General features: G+C 39.1%; 1 protein-coding gene across 1 annotated transcript in view; it reads right to left on the bottom strand.

Annotated features, from left to right (window-relative positions):
* Positions 1 to 5,191: 5,191 nt before the first annotated feature.
* Positions 5,192 to 20,179, bottom strand: part of Trpa1 (transient receptor potential cation channel subfamily A member 1) — a 40,505-nt gene continuing 25,517 nt past the window's right edge. The window contains exons 17-28 of the mRNA XM_051199749.1: positions 18,939 to 19,037; positions 17,922 to 17,992; positions 17,224 to 17,386; positions 16,197 to 16,286; positions 14,314 to 14,483; positions 12,870 to 12,999; positions 12,294 to 12,476; positions 10,745 to 10,813; positions 8,047 to 8,157; positions 6,076 to 6,173; positions 5,260 to 5,454; positions 5,192 to 5,219 (exon numbers count right to left, since the gene is read on the bottom strand). Of these exons, the coding sequence (XP_051055706.1) occupies positions 5,192 to 5,219; positions 5,260 to 5,454; positions 6,076 to 6,173; positions 8,047 to 8,157; positions 10,745 to 10,813; positions 12,294 to 12,476; positions 12,870 to 12,999; positions 14,314 to 14,483; positions 16,197 to 16,286; positions 17,224 to 17,386; positions 17,922 to 17,992; positions 18,939 to 19,037 (1,407 nt within the window). The remainder of the gene's footprint in view (positions 5,220 to 5,259; positions 5,455 to 6,075; positions 6,174 to 8,046; positions 8,158 to 10,744; positions 10,814 to 12,293; positions 12,477 to 12,869; positions 13,000 to 14,313; positions 14,484 to 16,196; positions 16,287 to 17,223; positions 17,387 to 17,921; positions 17,993 to 18,938; positions 19,038 to 20,179) is intronic.

The raw sequence follows: 20,179 nt of genomic DNA, 5'->3' as shown, positions 1-20,179 counted from the left end.
TTTGTAAGGGAGATTAAACAGAGGGGAAAATATAATTGCTTTGGAAGTGCAAGAACCTGAGTTCAGCTCTCCAGAACCACGTGAACCTATAGCAGTACACATATTTAATTCCAATGTGCCTATAGCAATATGGGATGCAGAGATGAAGAGTCCCTTCAAGCCATTTACCAGTGAGACTGTCACACGGAACAAGAAGGGGCCCTGTCTCAAACAGGACTCATACCTGAGGTTGTCCTGTGACATTAAAATGTACTACACACACACACACACACACACACACACACACACACACACACACACACTTTGTAGGGAGAGAGACAGGCAGAGACAGAGAGAAGTTGAAAAGCTATTTGAGCTCTAAAGGAGCTTAGAGAAAGCTGGCCTAATTGTCCCTTATGTCTTCCTTAACTGTAATGAGCTGTTCACCTTAAACCAGTAAGAGTGAACTTTGTTTCAAACTTTTCTAGTTATTGAGTTGCTCACATTCTATCATGGTTATCTTAGTGAACTCATTGTGCAAGAATGTCAGAACAGTACTCTTCCAGAAGTACCCAAGTGACAAGGTTACAACTAAATAGCTATGAAGGGCAGAGCTTACAAAGCTGAAGAAGTCTTCCGTATCGGTAGTTTTCACCATTTAATAATACAGTTCCTTGTGCTGTGGTGACCCCCAACTACAAAATTATTTTCATTGTTAACTTCATGACTATAATTTTGCTACTGTTATGAGTAGTAATGTAAATATCTGATATACAGGAAATCTGATATATGACCATGTAAAAGCATCATTCAATCACAAAGGGGTCATGACCTACAGGTTGAGAGCCACTGGTCTAGGTGATCGCTTATATCACAAAGGATTCAGGGATGGGGTCACAGCCCTTTGTTGCCATTTGGGCCAAGGTAGCTTCGCTTAGGGAACTAACACCCAGGTGACAGGAAAGGAAGATCAGGTAAGTATTAGTTCAGACTATTTTTCTCTATGTACAAACACCAATTCCATGGGTTATGATTTTTTTAAAAAATTAAACTCTCTTTAGTCATCCTAAATGGGATAAAGTGGTAAAAAATGGGAGAGCAAAATGTGAACAGAGATAAAAATAGATAAAGCTAGGCCAGACGAGGAGGTGACATTTACCTAGAAAATACAGTCACCTCTTGATCCAGGCCATAAGCCCTCCTATCCCATAGACACCATGTCCCTGGCCAGGCCCTGGTCTAATTCGGGAACTTCATTCGTACGCCTGCATCAGATCTAGCAGCTGGCATCCTTTGCTGCCCGCCTCCTCTTCGCAGGCTCTCCTGGTTCCTTGGCAACTATGTTTTGATAACCTTTGTAGGTAGAATAGTGCATGTGCAAAAGCTGGGGTTAGGCTAATACAGACGTTGAAAGGGCTTTCCATGTTTTCCTACACATGAGTCATCTCTACCTGCACCATATTTTGGTAGCTTACTTAGAACAAAAAGGTTGATAACACGAATTCTCTGTCAGCAGAGCCCTCCTTAGCGAAAGTAATATGTTTATCTGAGCTTGCACTTTCCCTTTGGATTAGATTGCTTCTGCTAGGTCCATATCCCTTTTTCCACACCTTTAAAAGTTTAAAGTCAGACTCTGGAAACTAAAACAAATGGAGAATGTTTCGTCTCCTCCCATTTTGCGTTCTTCCTATTTTGTCAGAAATTATTTTATTCTAAGTTATGCAGTATTATGTATTTTGAACTTTTGTGAGTCCTAGTTTATGTAATGATTGTAATTATTTTATAGTGCATATTTATGTATGTACCAGTAGGAATGTTTTCTGTGTAAATTGTATTCTTGGTTATCTAATAATTTTAAGGCATTTTCATCTATATTTTTTATGTTCTTTGCTTCCGGTAGAATTGATTTTTCTTCTTCTGAGAAGAGCAGGTGGCTTAATAAGCTTACCACTGACTATTCACTGCTTGTAAGTGTGAAATGTAAACAGCTTGACTGTGTGAATGATTGTCAGTGATCAATACAGAGGATACAATCTGCAGGTAGGAAGGATATTGCCTTGGTCTTTAGAACTTGAACTTCAGTGGCAGTAATTTGTGAACGTAGGGATCATTTTCTATAAGGATTTGTCCTTAGATCTTATATACCACATTTAACTATAACTGCATATCTGACCAGGCAGGCACCCACATACATGTGTACCCAGACATGTGTGAACATACACATACAATTAAGAGGCTGTAGTGGTCTGATATGACAAAATGAAGTTTAATCCACCATGAAACTACACAGTGAGCTGAATGGGAAGAGTCATGCAGTTAGAAACAAATTTAACTTTGCTGGGTAGGAGGCATCGTCTCTGTACGTGATCAGGAAGTTCTTCAGTTCCTGAATCTTCCGGTTTACCCCTGGATAATGCTCCAGATCCTGAAGCAAGGTTTGGTGGAAGGCTTGGGTATCTCGACCTGAGTCTAGAGCAATGCCCCAGTTCTCACCACACGGGCTAAGTGGGTTCTAAACATTTCTTAGTACTTTGATAGTTTAAAAAAGTATTCTCTTGTCACAGTTTATGGCTAATTGTTTTGGAAGGATGCAACAGTATCTAAACTGCCTTTGAAAATAACACTGAGCCTAAAAAGGTCATTTAAAATAAGGCCGTGGCTTAAACACATTTGGTCAGAGGCAAGACATGGTTGTCATTATGGGCAGAAGTAGGAGAGACACGTGTATCAGTCCACAAGAGACCAGGGGTTTAACTCAGGGGGCTTTCTATATGGAGGTGGTGCATACAGTGAACTTCGAAAGAATTGGAGGCAGAATAAATAGGCTGCATAGAAGACAGCAGTAGGAAGAGGAAGACAAGAATCATGAACTTTTTTGATCAAGAGTGATTTCCTACCAGAAGAGGCTAAATAAGAAGGTTGTGTTATTTCTGTGGAGGAAAGAGAGCTTAATGATCTCTGTTCTTTAGTTAGTAATACTGGGGAAGAACTCGGTGCTATGTAGATACCATAAAACCACTTTACTATGGAGATGGTACTCCACTGCGGATATAAAATCATAGAGTTCTTTTTTTTAGGAAGAATGTCTCAACATACCTTGATGCATGTCAATTTCAGATGCAAGAGCCTGAGAGAATGTTGGAATCTCTGCTTGAAAGTCAAATTTAGACCAGTCAAGATCTGGTCTAAATTAAACATTGTTTGTGTTTAATTAAAAAAAAAAAAACTCCGGAGATGCAAGAGTGGACATGGGGGGAGGGGAAAAAGGACTCAATGTGTCAGCTATGCTGTGCAGAGTAATGATGATATTGACATTGTAAGGAGAGAAGTGTTTAAGAGATCAGAGTCAATAATAGACCTCAGTAGCACCACAGTAGCAGGCAGGAAGGAGGAGGCAGGCAGGAAGAGAGAAGTGTTGGAGGAAAACAGCAGAAGAGAGTGTCAGAAGGCAAATGATGGTCCATCTAGTTATAAGCTTTAGGAGCTACAGACTTCTGAGGTTGTGTGCGTGTCACCCTGAATACTTCAGTGTTCCCCACAGGACGAGGCACAGGGCTTCACTTGGTGTTTAGTAGCCCTGGAAATCTGTTCTGTGCAGAGTTTGAGGACAGCGAAGGACTTAGTATTATAATCAGTAGGTGCCTGGTGCATTGGACACCTAGGTTTCTGTACTTTAATGGGAAGCAGAGAACGGTGCATCAGAGATGAAGACGCATAGAACAGTTCCTCTTTGCTTTCCTGTCGTGTGTGCTGTTGGGTCATAAAATGACGAGTTGATATGCAACAGCCAGTGTTGAACTTGCACTGAATGTATTTGGCAGCAAGAAGGTGGAGAGCATCAAGGTATCTATGTCTTAGACCATGGAGTCCACCTTGGTGAGTGCACGAAGTAAGAAGGGCTGTCACACTCGCTACACTATACGGGCAAGAGGTGCAATTTATCTTGTTATCTAAGCATAACAGCCAGTGGAAAAGAATAACAAACAGAAAAAGAGGCAAAATGATAACATCTATGTATATAAAAATACCCAACACTATCCACATACAACATCAGGGCATGCATCGCCAAAGTCATGTCCATGGAGTGGATGTCTTCTGGAGTTGGTGAGGGGATAATCATGAGACTCGCTTTATGAAGTTCAGTGCTGGAGTGTGTGAATTCTCACTTCTGTATTACACGTCAATAGCATAAAGGTGTGGATCTGATGAAGGCACATTTGCTATTTTCTAAGAGCTAAATATAAAGATGCATACTGCTGTTCCTGAGGAATGATTGTATAAGCTTTATTCTTCATTAAGACCATTGGTACATAAGTTACTTTCCATTGCTCTGATACAATATCATGGTCAAAAGCAATTTTAGGTGCAACAGTTTATTTTTGCTTACAGTTCCAGAAGAAGAGTCCGTAATGGAGAAGAGGTCATGGTAGCAGGAGTAGGAATCTGACTGAACACATTTTCAGCCACACCCACAAAGTAGAGAGCAATCAAGTTTGCAAAACCTCCCTAAACAGCATCACCAATTGGGGTCCAAGTGTTCAAATGCATGAACCTATGAGCAACATTTTTCCTTTAAACCACCACAACTGGAAAACTAGAGGGAGGAACACATAGCTACTCTAAGATCATACTGATCACAATCTACTAATTAGGACTTCAGTAAAGTGTCTCAAATGATGCTAATGGGAAGAGGAAGAAGGGTGGGACTATGGGAACTGAAATCACAGTGTCCCACCCCAGATTCTAACACAGGGAGGTTTTTATATGGTAGGAGTTTGCATCTAATACTTGGGACTATAGACATCTGATGTGCACTTACATTATATCTATACACATATGTATAGATATCACTATAGTTATATATTTATATTGTATCAACTTATATTGAATAGGAGTCACATATTGACATTTGTGTCCTGGCTTAATAGTTACATTTATTCTTGTCCTTTATAATGTATATTCCAACAACTTTACTTTCTATTCAGTCAAATGAGATTACCCTTCATTAAAGTCCAACTTGAACATGTCAGAGAGAATATTCTCAAAACATAGTGATTGACAGAAAATATGAGCATATTGTTTATATGTATATATGATTTGCAGAAACTACAGTTTTCCAAACTTTGGAATATGTTGAACTCTTGTTTCTGTGCTCTTTCCAAACCGAAATTCACTGAAGTGAGTCAGTCTCCCACATCCATCAGGCACCCCACTAAAGGTCTGGGTGACTAATACTTAGGACTGACATATTTATAGTATTTAATATATAATAATATTTAGTGTGCTTTGGTCTTAACTGCATTCAGCACAAAGTTCCATTTGCTATGCATCTGTTCTAGCCGCTCCTTTTTGAACTTGTCCTGGAAAGAGCAATGGTTATCTTCATCTTCTGTCTCTGAGATGATTTCCATCTTCTGGATGATGAGTTTGATGAGTTCATGCTGCTTTTCCAAGAGAGATGTGAGGTCCTTCAGTCTGTAAGAGCATGCAGGTGTCATGAACTTACTTTTGACCTCCTCTACCCTTTTTCCCCTGACTGCAGCAAGGACTTGGGACTAGAAATTTTCTGCACCAAGCACCCATGTTCAGCCTATAGCCCCCACATTCCTGAAGTTGGAGTGATTTTCCCTAAGTGATTGTACTGCTTTGTGACTACTGTTGTTTCCAGTTACTGATATGAAACATGAATAGAAAGGTTAAGCTGCCTTCCCAAGGACATGGTTACTAAATAGTTGTTGGGAATCTAAACTCTGCTAAAATGTAGAGTCCTCTCGTATATCCCTGGTCCACTAGGTAGCTATTCAAGGGATCCTCCAAATCTTTTTATGGTTCCATTATACGAAGAATACAGTTTATGATAATAAATCCAGGAGTAAGAAAAACAGCATTTAATTCTCATCCATGTATTCTTTGGAGGGCCAACTGGCTGGTGAATGGTCACAAATAAACTGAGTCCTTAAAAATGTCTCTTGATTTTCACTGCATGAGCAGCATCCCTCAATAGAACCTAATCCCATATGTACAATAAGTGCCAGTATGTATCATAATGAAACTGTACCTAATCTCTTGTATGAAGATAGGTGGAGAAACACAAACCTGTATTTCTGTTTCAATATTTCCATTTCCAAACACATGTCCGTGTTTGGTACTTCTTGCCGTGTTTCTTGTGTACAAAGAAAGTAATGGAAAAATCGCTGTGGGTGAAACATGGTGGTTACTAAAGGTGAATGAAATTCAGAACTATTTCATGATCACGCATGAAAGTCTAGTCACCAAGTCAGGCTCAACATGATGAATTTTTCTAGGCTACCTCTACGGCCTCACAAAGCATGCCTTAGAGTAGGCCACATAAAGTCTACCATAGAAACCGCCAGGCAAAAGCTACAGTCAAGTCATCCATAAGAGAAAGGGTTAAAACAGCAAATGACAGAGGAGGCATAACTGGGGGAGGGGCGATAAGAAAGGACTTCACTGAACCATTTTTACAAATTCTCATTTAAAAAAAAAATGCCCGTTCTGCATTATGTGTGGTGCTGTTCCATGCACACGGTGTTTATTCTTTGAAACTGTTCTGCCTCACTATCCATCACAATTCAACCACCGAACGATGAACAGTATTTCACTTGTAGGCATTTTAATCATTTTTAAGTTAGGGCCTTTACCCCCACCCCTGGTACCAGGGACAGAACACAGAGCCTTGCGTACACGGAGGAAGCTCTTTAACACCGAGCTGTTCCCCCAGCTTAATTGAGTGTCCTTTTAATCATAGTTGACTAGAGAAGGCCAAGGGTAGACATGAAATGACCAAGAATGAGATAATTCTCAGAGTCTGGGACACAAAGGAATTCAAGTGAACTATGTATAGAAATAGAATGACGGGGAGGGAGGTAAAGGGGTATCTTATATAACCAGGATGGGTCTCTAACCTAGGCTGATGAATAGTGCATGAACTTCAGTAATGAACCTTAGGGAAACACTGGAACATTTTCACTGTGGGGAAGAGAGGGTGAACCACGGTAGAAGGGAAGTTTGGCTTTGGGTGTGATAAATTTAAAGCTTTGAGACATAAGAGTGAAAACGTAAAGTAGTCAGTTGACTATAGGGGCTTGGACCTCAAAAGTTCTCAGCTAGATGAAAAAGTTGCTGGATATTCTGAGTTCGGGTGGTGATTGCAACCATGTACAAGGTTAGGGGATAACATGGAGTTAGAATGAAACCTAAGCTGATGTGCAGAGATTGTGATTTTGTGACCAAACAAGGTAAAATTAACCTACAAAGAATTCAGGAAGAGGAGTCATAAAATGTAAGTAGCCTGGGCATGGCAGAGTCACGGTCTGAAACTTTTTTGTTTTCTTATCTTGGTTGCGGACCTTTGTTTTATTTAATGAATTTTTACTTAAAACAATCTTATTTTACATTCCAATCCCAGTTCCCTCTCCTTCCTATTCTCTCATCCCCCACTAAACCCCCATTCACTCCTCAGGGAGGGTGAGGCCCTCCATGGGGATCATCAAAGTTTGTCACATCCTTTGGGGCAGGACCATGACCCACCCCATGTGTTCAGAGTATTGCTCGTTAGGGAATGGGCTCCTGAAGCCCATAAGTGCCCTGGGATAAATAAACTTTTGGTGTAACTCTTCTGTCCTATACTGCACTGCCTTGGTCTTTAACATCTTACATGTCTTCTAACATAGACATTCCCACGTAAGTTCTTTATTTCGCAGTCTGTATTTGCACGTAGACACAGACATATGAACATAAGTCTATACATAAATGTATGTGGCAAGTGATTAGGGAAAGCAAATGAAGTACACCGGCCCTGCTGGACAGCTGCTAAGAGGGCATAGCTGGTCCTTCTGTCTGCCTGAGCTCATAGGGAGGTGATGCTGTGCACTAGCTGACACCTGGATACTTCCGTATAATGACTCGTGTACTTGCCAAAACACAACCACATCTTTCCTACTGGCAGAGGAGGTTCAAGCCCTTCTTGGAGGAACTACTGAGGCCAGCACAATGAATGGATGTCATACAACGTCATTTGGTACAGTCTTCCAGAAGACTACTTACTAACATCCTGCCATGCCTGGGTCTGTTCGGATACACAACGGTGGACTTCTGATCTACTTTGCGTAGGTACCACAGTGGCAGCTTTTTCTCCAAATTGGTATGAAGTTCCACCTAAAATACACATGGGGTTTACTGATCGACCCGTTAGTATTTACAACAATCACCTCAAGAGCAAAAAGAAAAGTGAATTTCCATGCCCTCATTTATAGGCGGTGACCGAGCTGGCTTCCTTCACCTGCCACCTTCTTGCCACCTTCTATAGCTCAGTCACTTAGTTGTCCCTCCCTTGCCTCATCCCACATGAAGCCAGAAAGCAATCCAGAAGTGACGTGGAAGAAATGGGTGGAGAAACTAATGTTAGCAAGCAGGTGTTTCATGTTCAGGGGCTGGAGTCCACACTGGAGATACGAAGAACACCACAGCCTGCACTCTTGGGGTATCGCAATGCCAAGAGTTCAGTACTAGCGGGAAGCTTGAATGGTACCATGTGCCCAGGTTAGGAGAGGAAGGATTGCTTAGCTGGGGAGATGCAAAGTGAATAAACAGATGCAGATAAGTTCACAAAACAAATGGACAACGAAAATTCAACTATCATGCCTACACTCCTTCTGTGGGGTTTTTTTTTTTTTTGTGATATATTTGGGGGATGCAGAAAGCTTTACCCATGACATATATTGAATATAACTTTTCTGGAGACACAGTACCTCATCTCTTTAATGCTTCTCTTCTGGGCTTGTATTTAGTTTAATTCTCATATTGTTTATTAGTGGCAGTACTGGGGATCCAACCCTGGCCCTTAAGCATGCTCAGCAAGGAGCTCATATAGTCTTCCGTGGAACCCTCAGTCTTTCATCCCCCTCCCCCCCCCCCCCCCCCCGTATTTCTAGCCCTTGGTGTCTCTCTGGATATGGTGGTCCAACAGCACGTGCTTTCTAATGTGAGACCACACTGCTTGTCAGCACCTAGGATTTCAGCGACTTTCCTAAATAAAGACATTCCTGAGTATGGTGCCTCAGATGAATTGTGCCCCAAGTAAGACACACCCACTTACCATTTATTTTTATGACCAACACCATCCTTCAATACTGTAAATTAGTTTCTGTTTCAAAAAGCTGTATTTTCTTGTACTTTGCTTTATAATTCTGATTAAATATTTGTTTTGATTTTTATGATAATTTGCTGAGGATCAAGCCCGTTGTCTTTAAATGCTCGTCAGAGCCTTTACCATAGAGCTGCATCTCCAGGCCCTCACTATCCACTGCGCACGGTATTTCAGCCTTCATTTACCCATTTCTGTAGGCAGTATAAACACCTTGGCAGGAAAGAAGCTATTTTAAAGAGAGACATTGTCTGTCCCTAGTTTTTTTTTTTGGTTATGAGACTGTTCTACCATTTTGAGGAAAGGAAAAGGTTGGAGCCCTGATGGAAGCCGGGAGGGTAGCATGTATCCTAGGAAGACCTTTCACTTGGTTTTAACAGTTTAGTCAGTGGTGGATGGGCTCACATCTTGACCATGAGTCTTAGTTACATGTGCTTTTTTTTTGGCTATTTATAATTTTCTTTTCACTCTCGTCTTCTTTGTCACAGAACATTCTTTGCTGCTGTCTGTGTATTTTTATCCACAGAACAGTTTTCTAATACATGACACATGCACACTGTGACAAGAGAAACATGAAATTACACCATAGCATGGGTTTTTCTTTCTCTTGAGCCTGTTTAAGTTTCTAACTGCATATGTTCAGCTGATCTTCAAGTATCCTTGGAGCACCATGGTTCCATTCACAGTTGAAATTTAAAGATGGTGCCACTAAAAACGTAAACAAAACAAACATAAAAATAAACAACAAAAAAACTACCTCAAGATTCAGTAGCCAAAGACCAATCCAGAAGTCTTTGACTTTGAGAAACTTTATATTAAAATGCCTAACAAAATAGGACAGAGAGCACAAGATAATAAAGCTTCGTAAATCTAGCTACAGCTTCAATATAAAACATGTGTAGGGACCCTGTGTTCACATGCCAAACTATCAGGAGAGCTTCTGAACTGAACATTTGGGCTGCAATAAGAAAAAAATTCCTCATATCAGTTGGGTTACGGTAGCACAAACCTATAATCCCCGTACTCAGGAGGCTGGGCCAGTAGGATCAAGAGTTCAAGGTCAAAGTGAGTTCAAGATCAGCTTGGTAGAATTCTCACTACTCACATCTACACTTACACACACACACACACACACACACACACACACATGCATATACATACATATACATACACATACAAACACTATACATATACCCATATATACACATATAGAAACACACATGTACACATACATGCAGGTACATTCACATATACACACACATACAAACACATATCTACATATACACCTTCACATCAAAGTTGCTTTCGTTTGTCATGTAAATAAGCTGTTTTATCCAGTTGACCATAACTTAACCTGATATAAGTTGTGAGACAATTTCTCAATTTTTCTGAGTAGATTACTTACTCCAGGGTGGTTTTTTTCCCCCACATTTCCTGATCTTTTGGTTATAACCAGAGAACACACAAGCAGGTACAGTTGGCAATTCTTAATATGGAAAAATATCCACAGAAATAGCTCTTAGAAAATCAGCTATTCTTATATGCAAATAATCATAAGAGTATTGATTTCAATATGTGTTTAATAATTATAATACTTACCTGCATAGCAATCCTCTTCAATGATGCATGCTTCTGGACCTCAGCAATGTCTCCAACTGCTAAACCAATCTGTAGTATGACAAGAGATCAATCATAGTACAACAGCAACAAAAAATTTCAAATAAGATTGGTCTTACTTTCCACTCAAGTGTCAATAACTAAATACCATCGACTAAATGGTATACAAGCAACTAAATGCCATGGGCCAAATGTGGTATAATATAAGCAATGTGAGTTTATTCTTTAATTTCCGGAGCCTGGAAGTCTAAAATGATGATGTCAGCTTCAGTGTTGTACATAGGGTCTCTTATATATTCTCAAGGAATATCGGACAAAAGCGTTGTAACAAGCTCCCACATACCTTTTCCACACAGGTGTGAATCCTGCACATGAGTCCCCCGTCCTCATGGTAGAGTGACTCCAAGGCCCTAGTTTTTAATGCTATTATCCTGAGTAAATATTCAAGATCTCAGCCCGAGTGGGAGAGTGACATTAGATAAGGAGGCAGCATCCCGTTGAGACTAAAATGATGGGGATGGGCCCATTGATTAAGGAAGTCTGCCCAAAAGGCTTGATCTGGACTTTGAAAGATTAGAGTTATTAGCCTGTGTCTGAGAGAATTTTCCAGGAAAAAACGTAAAAGCCTGCCCTTCATTCCAGAGGCATGAAGGAAAAGTGGAACAGTCCTGTCAAAGACGGGAGCTGGGTAAGGTCAAGATGGCGGTGAGCCAAATGTACAGTACAGATGGGTCTAGACTGGATTAAAGCTTCTAAAGAGTCACGGCAGTGAATTTAAGAGGCCCACTTTTAAATCGAAAGGGTCAGCTTTTCATTAGCTATCTCTGAAGTGAAAATGCACAGGAAGAATTTGGCAGGGGAATGGGACAGTGGACTCCTCCGATGATGGCTGTGATAGGGATCACGCGTCATGAGGATGGAGGCCAACTGGAGGGAGATGTGGGAGTCCAGAAGGAACAAGGGTGGGGAGGCAGGGACTAAGAAACTTTCCATGATCTGGACACCAGGCCTTCGGACCACGGAAACTAGGAGGTATTAAACCATACCTTTCTACCTCTGCTGCCTTCTGCAGTGTCCTATGGTAACGTAAATCTGACTAATAACCAATAGAGAGATGCTAAATGGGGTTAAGAATCCTTAGTATTTGTGGTGGTTTGGAAGAAAATGTCCTTCCAAGAGACTGGCACTATTAGGAGGCGTGGCCATGTTGGAGGAAGTGTGTTACTGTGGGGGCGGGGCTTGAGGGCTTTTTTCCTCAAGCTTCCCTCAGTGTGACAGTTAGCTGACTTGCTGTTGCCCTGGAAGATGCAGCACTCTTGGCTCCAGCTGCCTGCAGCCTGCCATGCTCCCCTTCATGATCATAAGGGCCCGAACCTCTGTGATTGTAAGTGAGTCACCCTCAATTATATGTTCTCTTTATAAGAATTGCCATGGTCATGGTGTGTCTTCACAGCAATAGGAGAGCCCAACTAAGACAGCGTTATTCAATGTTCCAAGTAATTAGTGGGATGAGCAACGAGCTATCACTTACTAGTAAATTCATGAGAACAATCGGGACAAACATTGTGAAGGCGATAAGTTGCCCAAAGGTCAGGATTGGATATGCCAATTCCTTTCTTAAGAATGGTTCTAGGAAGGCATCACGATAGTTAATGTCTCCTAGCATCATACTGAAAGTCTGGATTAAGGAAAGCAACGGAGAGCTGAAGGCTTCCTGGAAAAAGGAGAACAGAAAAGAGGAAATGAAAATCTCTTATCGTGAAAAAAGTTTTACCGATGACAGAATGATGAGAATTATACTAAGAATGCTTCTTAAAATCTTCATGTGCAGCTCTTAAGATACAGCCACAAGATGTACTATTAACAAGCTACAATCATCAAAGGTAAATATAAAATACATCTTGGTGCTTAAATATAAACTTTTTGGCCAGACAAAAGAAAAATCTAATAAAATTATACTTTTTCTTCAATAAAAGCATTTAAGAGACATACAAGATACAAACTATTCAAGTAAGTTATTAATTTACTTGGCTATTGGGATTTAAGTATAACTATATATTTCTAATATTACTAGTGATGAAATCAACTAGAGATGTAAAGAACTCACTTGAAAATTCAGGAGGACGTAAAAGCTGAGGCTAAAGGCCAAGAGGAGGAAGATAAACACGCCTGTCGATCTCAACAATGTTTTAAAAATCACCTCCAACATAACAATGAAAATTCCACAGTTCTCAAACCTAGAATAGCAAAAGCATTAAAGCGGTTGCTCATTTTGGTGTCAAAGGGCATTTCATTCAGTATTTATCATGGAGTACATCAGATAGGAGGTTTAATAGTGCTGGGATTAAAGGCGTGTGCCACCAATGCCCGCCTACTCATCCATTCTTATGACCCACCCTTAGCATATTACACTGTGAAATGCTTAGACGCACAACAAATGTGACATCTGGCCACTGGCTTGTCCTCTTCCTTTGTCAAAGATTCTTAAAAGAAGGAATCACAACCCCCCTACCTAGTATGTCCCTTTGTACTTTGTAAACATGTATGCATATTTCATGTCAATAAAAAAATACAATTTTTGGAAAATCTGGAAGGAAATTTAGCTATGTTCCCGAAGGGGACCAGAAATGTGTCAGGATCACCGAAAGTCCCTGATTTGAATCTGCATTCCCTCTGGGTCACTGCTCTTCCCCAAGCCAAGTTCTCTCCTTTGGAGGGCCACTCCTCAGTCAGCATGGCTGCACTCCTGCAGAGATGCAGATTAAAGTGGAGTGAGCATATCCCTAGATATCCAGGACCCTGGTCCAACCTATTTCTAAACTTACTGGGTGAGACCTTCAGTAAATTACTGCTACTCAGTGCTTATGTTTGTTCTTTGATGTAAAGCACCTGGTGCCATTTACTTCTTGTTATCATAAACACGTGTAAAAAGGACACTTAGCATCAGTGACTGTTAGGACGAGAACTTGGGGCACTTTCTTTTGAATCACTCACTGCTTTAAAAAAAATAGAATATTTTATTCCCTGTTGTTGGATTCCTTTTAAAATATAGTTAATTTGGGTGTTTTAACCCAATGTATACGTTTACCAAATAATGTCAGATAAATCAAGAGTAACTAAAACTTTCATTTCCATTTTTTGCCCACATTTGATGTAGGCTTGTTGGTGAAGGCAGATTTGGTACTGAGGAGACTATGGTCATGTCTAGATACTTTTTGGTTGTTACACTAAGGACGGCGATCTACCCCTGGTGTTTAATGAGTAGAAATCTGGGACATTGCTAGCTACATAACATGTTGTTGCATATGTATAACTGCTCCCTCTATAAATTAACATACACCAAAAATAATTAATGGATCCCAAATTGAGGAGTTAAAGCCTCAGTCTACACACTGAGCCCCGTACCCTCCAGAATAAAGAAATTAAAATCCTCACATTTAAGATAATTAGAAATGGTGAGAAACAAGTCACAAACTCACGACACTTATAATAGTCCTTTCTCTGATATTAACAGATTTAAAGATTATAAAAGTCATCCAGACTGGTCTCACCTTTGAAGATACAGTAGGAAGTTCATCCAGTAGAAGAATATTGCTATTGCTCCACATTGCCACTGCATATATGCTGGGATGTTGAGAAACAAGGGCAATACAAAGACGATGCTGGTTGTGTAGATGACCCATTCTAGAGCATTGTTGTAATCTAGGAAGTAATTCCTTTTCTGGATAGAGACGGATGGAGAATTACCACATGGAGAAACCTGGCGTCTATGGATGGTTATCTATGCTTTTAAGACAAAGTGTCCCATCTGTCACTCTGGAGTGACTTACAATCAGCGCCAGGGATGGCTGAAGCACTAGCTGTCTCGGGAAATGCTACATGTTTGTTTGTTCTCCATATATATGGCATATTCCCTCTAAAGGAAACTTATTTGTTGTTTTTCTTTTGAGACAGAATTTCTCTGTGTAGGGTTTCTCTGTGTAGCCCTGGATGTACTGGAATTCACTCTGTAGACCCCGCTAGCCTCCAAATCAGAGATCCTCCTGCCTCTGCTGGGATTAAAGGTGTGTATCACCACTTCCTGATTTAAGGGAACTTCTGAAGAACTGCACATCGATCTCATAATTCCTGAGATCTTTCTGCCTCCAAGGGCATGCATTTCTGGTAAGACACTGTGAGCAAGTCTTGCTACAAAGAAGTTTGAGACCAGTGCTGAAAGCTAACCAGAGAACAAAGCCAAAGCATAATGGTGTGCTTAGTAGAATGTTCCAGACATTAAATGCTACATACTGTAGGCCATTTAAACATAAACCAGAAAAAGGGAAATCAGCTCTAACAGAAGATTTATATGATATTATAGTTTTAAAGCTATCATTTGCATTGTTAAGTTAGAATATGAAATAAGATAAAAGGGTATAAATAATGGACCCTAACTTATTTAAGGTAAAACAACAATGCAACTTAGCTATCAGGGTTGTGAGAATTTACTGAAAAAAGGGAATACACATACACACGAAAGTATTCATGAGTTATAATAGTAAATGAATACAAACTTGTATTAATGCCATTAGTCTTTAACACAGATATCCATGCACTTACATTATATTATATATAGCAAAGAAAATTTCAGAAAGGTAATTCTATAAAAGAGATATGATTTATAAAAAGTTCAAACATATACAAAAGCCATAAATAAGAATTTAAAACTATATATTTAGAAATAAAGACTCTCTCTCATTTGACAAAGAAAAACCCTTTGGATACCTTTAGAAATTCTTACGTCTAATCTGCATCTAACTCATTATCTTAAAAACAAGAATAAAGGAAAAGAAAATGCCATGAAAATGTGCCAAGCCAGGTGTGTGACACACACAGATAATCCCAGGATTCCAGGGGCGATGGCAAGAAGTTCCTGAGTTCAAGGCTAGATTCAGCCAGATTAAGACCCCCAGCTCCCCCCAAAATGTTTCCAAAGTTGATAACAACTTGGCTTTTCTTCAATAAGAAGAAAAAAGAAGCATTCATCTCATCCAATGATTCAAAGACAGACCTGTTTGACATGGGATCTGGAGAAGTTCTCTAAAAAGACACTTATATTTCAAATTTGAAATTAAGTTTATAGTAGTATGATTAAAGTTGACTATAAACACAACATCTGAAATACTACAAGAACAAACACAGCGAAGTCATTCACGATGATTGCAGTGGACAGATGGGGCCACCTGGGAGCAATAATGGCTAAGTAACTCTTTCTCACATGTGTCAACCAGGCAGTGTGCCCTTACCAACAATTACGTGATTGCTATACTTTGAAGTTCCTACATGAGTCAAGCTCTTTGAATTGAATGTGGCACAGACCATTTAAATAATTGTTTACCAGTCAATTTATACTCTCTATGTTAAAATAGTTATAGCTTGGAAATACAAACTGTACCTGTTGGAAAATTTGGACCACTTCTTTGCAATATCCAAATATACTTGATAAAAATACTAGAATCATACATATTTTTATTGGAAATGAGTTCTGAAACAAAAAGCATAAGATGGAAGGGTTGAGGGGTTTAAGAGTAGACGAGATTTATTTGCATCATAATTTAGTAGAGATAGCATGCTCATTTCTTAGCACCCCTATTATTGCCTGTTCAAACATTCTCAAATGTTCAGACATTGCCAAGGGACTGAAGAAAAACCCTTTGGATACCTTTAGAAATTCTTACGTCTAATCTGCATCTGAAGATCTACAGATACATTTTTTTTTTTAAATTGTGGTACAGTACACATCATATAATTTACAGCTTTATATTTTTATTGCAGGTATGTGTTAATTATTTAGTGTGTATGTGTGTGTACACACATGCAAGCACGCCTGCACTCATGTCATAGCATGAAGGTGGAGATCAGAGGACAGTTTGAAGAAATGATTTGTTCTTCCTATCATTTATGTCCTACATATTGAACTCAGATCATCTGGCTTTGCAACAAGTACTTTAAATCCTTTTTGCTGCCTCTACCCCAAATTGCCACCTTAAAAACTCTACATCTTAAATACACCTTTATATTATAATGATGTAATTCCTATTATTAAACACATCCACACCATTACACCACCATCACCACTGTTTCCAAAACTTTCCCATTATTTTATAATTTTACAAAAAATACATAGTCACAAAATAACTCCCCCTGTTACATTTCCATGTACTCTCCACAATGACATATCCATGCTATTTTTAGAGAAGTTATAAATTCTCACATTTAGCATTTTATCTAGGTGTTAGTTCCTTTGCAAATTCTCCTATTGGTCATGTGTTAATATTTGTTCTTGTCCCACATATAAGTTGTGTTTATAATAACCAAAGTCCTGATATATCAGTTTTATTATGGACTTAGTAATTCTAAAGAGAAACATGATGTTTTTACTTTACAATCCTTAATTTTAAGATGTTGAAATTTTGAAATACCAGAGTGTCTACTGTTTCCAAATGATTACTAGTTTCATTGATTATCCCAGTGGAGTTGAAGGCCATTCCAGGCTTTATTTTGACAACGAGCAGGGTCATGGGTATTAGACCAAGGCAATAAGATCCCAGGTTCATCATATGGGCTCTGAATCCATAAGCACACCTGCAAAGAAACAAAAACAAACAAACAAAAAGAACAAGCCACAATTGAGTTATTTACAGACATTTATGGAAAAAATAGCAATTATCTATTTCAGACATCTATTTTATAAATTCCTTGCATTTTACAACCAAAAGTTCTTCTAATTCACCTTCATTACTTTCAGAGATGGAATCTCAGTTGCTGAGCAAATGGCAATGTCTTTCCAACTCATGGAAACAAGAGTCTTCCATCCAGGTGTCTTAGCTGCAAATTGAGCCTTTCTGTATTACACCCCTATTGTCTCACTGCCCACTAAACTTCATGACCAGAAGGCTAGTTTGGGTTTCACATTAAAAATCACACAGTTCCAAGGTATTAGTGTCAAAGACAACCTTAATGATTTTTAGTGACTAAATTTGCCATCCATGCTTATTCTCCTTAAATTCTACAACACAATAATGTCTAAAACAACAAAAACCAATGCAATATAACCATGCAGAAGGCTTTGGGTAGAGTTAAAGCCAGCATCATTTTAAGCAGGAGGACTAGCACCCACCATTTCATGAGTAAGTATTCCTTGCACACAGGGTGGTTGAGAAGCTCTATGCGGTTATGCTGTACCATGACCTGAAAATAAGGAAAAAGTAATAAAAACAACTGAGGATGAATCGAGCCTTTTGTTTTCTGATTTATTGCGGCATTATGAGTGCAACATTTGGTTATTTTAGAAATTTGGAGACCATTAAACTTCCACAAAAAGCAAAAATATGCTGCCAGGAGGTGGTGGCACATACCTTTAATTCCAGCACTTGGGAGGTAGAGGCAGGTGGATGTCTATGAATTCAAGGCCAGCCAGGTCTATAGAGTGAGCTGAAGAATATCCAGGGCTACACAGAGAAACAGTGAACAAATAAATGAGAGAGGAAGAGAGAGTCTTCATTTTTATGCAGGTATAACCACTTAATTTAGTTTTTCTCTTTTCTCTGCCCCAATGATATGGTATAATCTTGTTAAGTAGGGTTACAGAAGAAATAGAAATTATAGATACATTGGCAAGGGTGAAGAAATTCAGCCTTAACTCTCTAGGAGGGATTTCATCAATAGGGCATATACAAGCAGTTAAAATCACGTGTGCATTAAAAGCGTTTGAGGGTGTTATTAATAACTATTAGTGCCTATTTTAAAATTACATTTTAATTTTCACAGAACTATATAAAGAGAAATGAATGACCTTGAGGGGATAAGAAAATCTGCCAGATCCTCTATCTTTCACAAAAACACAGGTGCTAGCATAATCTGTAGACCACACTACCTTAATGAGAAACAGAGACCCCCAATTAGGAGGATCCTGCTTGCCAGATGAACATGTTACCTAAAAAGGATATTCCCCAGAGAAGGTGAATTCTAGAAAAGCCAAAAGTGAAAAAATACAGAGTTGGGACACGTAGAAGGTGTGGACATTGAACTATAAAACCGTCTTCCCAGAACTCTTCCATGTCCATCAATCATGTTGTAGCCTAGCAATTCAGAGTTCACGTGGAAACAAGTCAGTTAATACAAACATTAGACTTACATTGAGTATTGTAAGAGGCTCGTATACCACATCCTGGGTAGGTGTTATTTTTTTGGTCAATGATAGTGGGCACTGAAGATATCTGAAATTATACTCAATCTGTGGAAGACATAAATTTAAAATATTAGCCAAATAATCAGTCTAGTAAAGACCTCCAACTACTTCTTTATAACATTCTTCTTAAGATCTATTTATTTATTTTAGATGCTATGTGTGTTTTGCCTTAATGTATGTCTGCATACTGCATACGTGCTTGATGTCCACAAATTCCAGAAGAGGCCTTTGGAATACTCTGGAACTGGAGTTACAGACAGTTGTGTGCTACAATGTGGGTGCTGAAAATTGAACCTGGGTCATCTGGAATAGCAGCCATTGCTTTTATTTATTTATTTGTATGAAAATTTGAATTTATTTTTTTCTCTCGTTTTTTAATTTAAATTAGGAATAATCTTGTTTTACATTTCAATCCCAGTTCCCTCTCCCTCCTCCCATGCCTCCCACCGATCCCCCATCCACTCCCTAAGGAGGGTGAGGCCTTCCATGGGGGAATCATCAAAGTTTGTCACCAAGAAATATTTCTAAATTCTATAATTAACACATATAATTTAGAATCCCTGATCATATTGCCCACATCGTTCAATATATTTTATTTATACATTTAGCCATTGCTTTTAAAAACTGAGCCATCTGTCTAGTCCCCTGTAACTTCTTGATAAACCAAATATGCAAACTTAAATTTTTGCTGAAAGTCATCTGGTATAACTATCAATAATTTAATTTGGAGAAAAGAAAATTAAGTTATTACATGTAACTACAAAAATAAATATATTGCAAAGGTACTTTTTAATTTCTCTACAGAAATGAGAAAAAATATAATTATACAATTTAGGCCTCGGTGTACATACATGATTTGAGTCACCCCAAATCTGGTGGTCTAGATTCATAATCCTGAGAAAAAAACGATTGCTTGCCATGCTGTCCTCTCAGAAACATGAAGGACAGGATGTCCTAGGTGGTTTCAGACATGCATGAGAAGTACCTGGATAACTGGTCAACCACACCTATGGGACATGTGATTTTTCAGACATTCACTCTTCCCATAAAATATGTAAGTAAATGTGAACCTTAAAAACACTAAATGATGGTGTTAGAAGTAACTAAATATTTGGGGGAAACAGAATGTAAGGAGATTGTTCTCTCATAAATAATGCAATATGAAGCCAGTACTCATCATCTATTAT

Source organism: Phodopus roborovskii, unplaced genomic scaffold, assembly GCF_943737965.1.
Source record: "Phodopus roborovskii unplaced genomic scaffold, PHOROB, whole genome shotgun sequence".
Classification (NCBI taxonomy): domain Eukaryota; kingdom Metazoa; phylum Chordata; class Mammalia; order Rodentia; family Cricetidae; genus Phodopus; species Phodopus roborovskii.
Note: the sequence above shows the minus strand (reverse complement) of the source record. Positions and strands in the feature narration are given on the sequence as shown.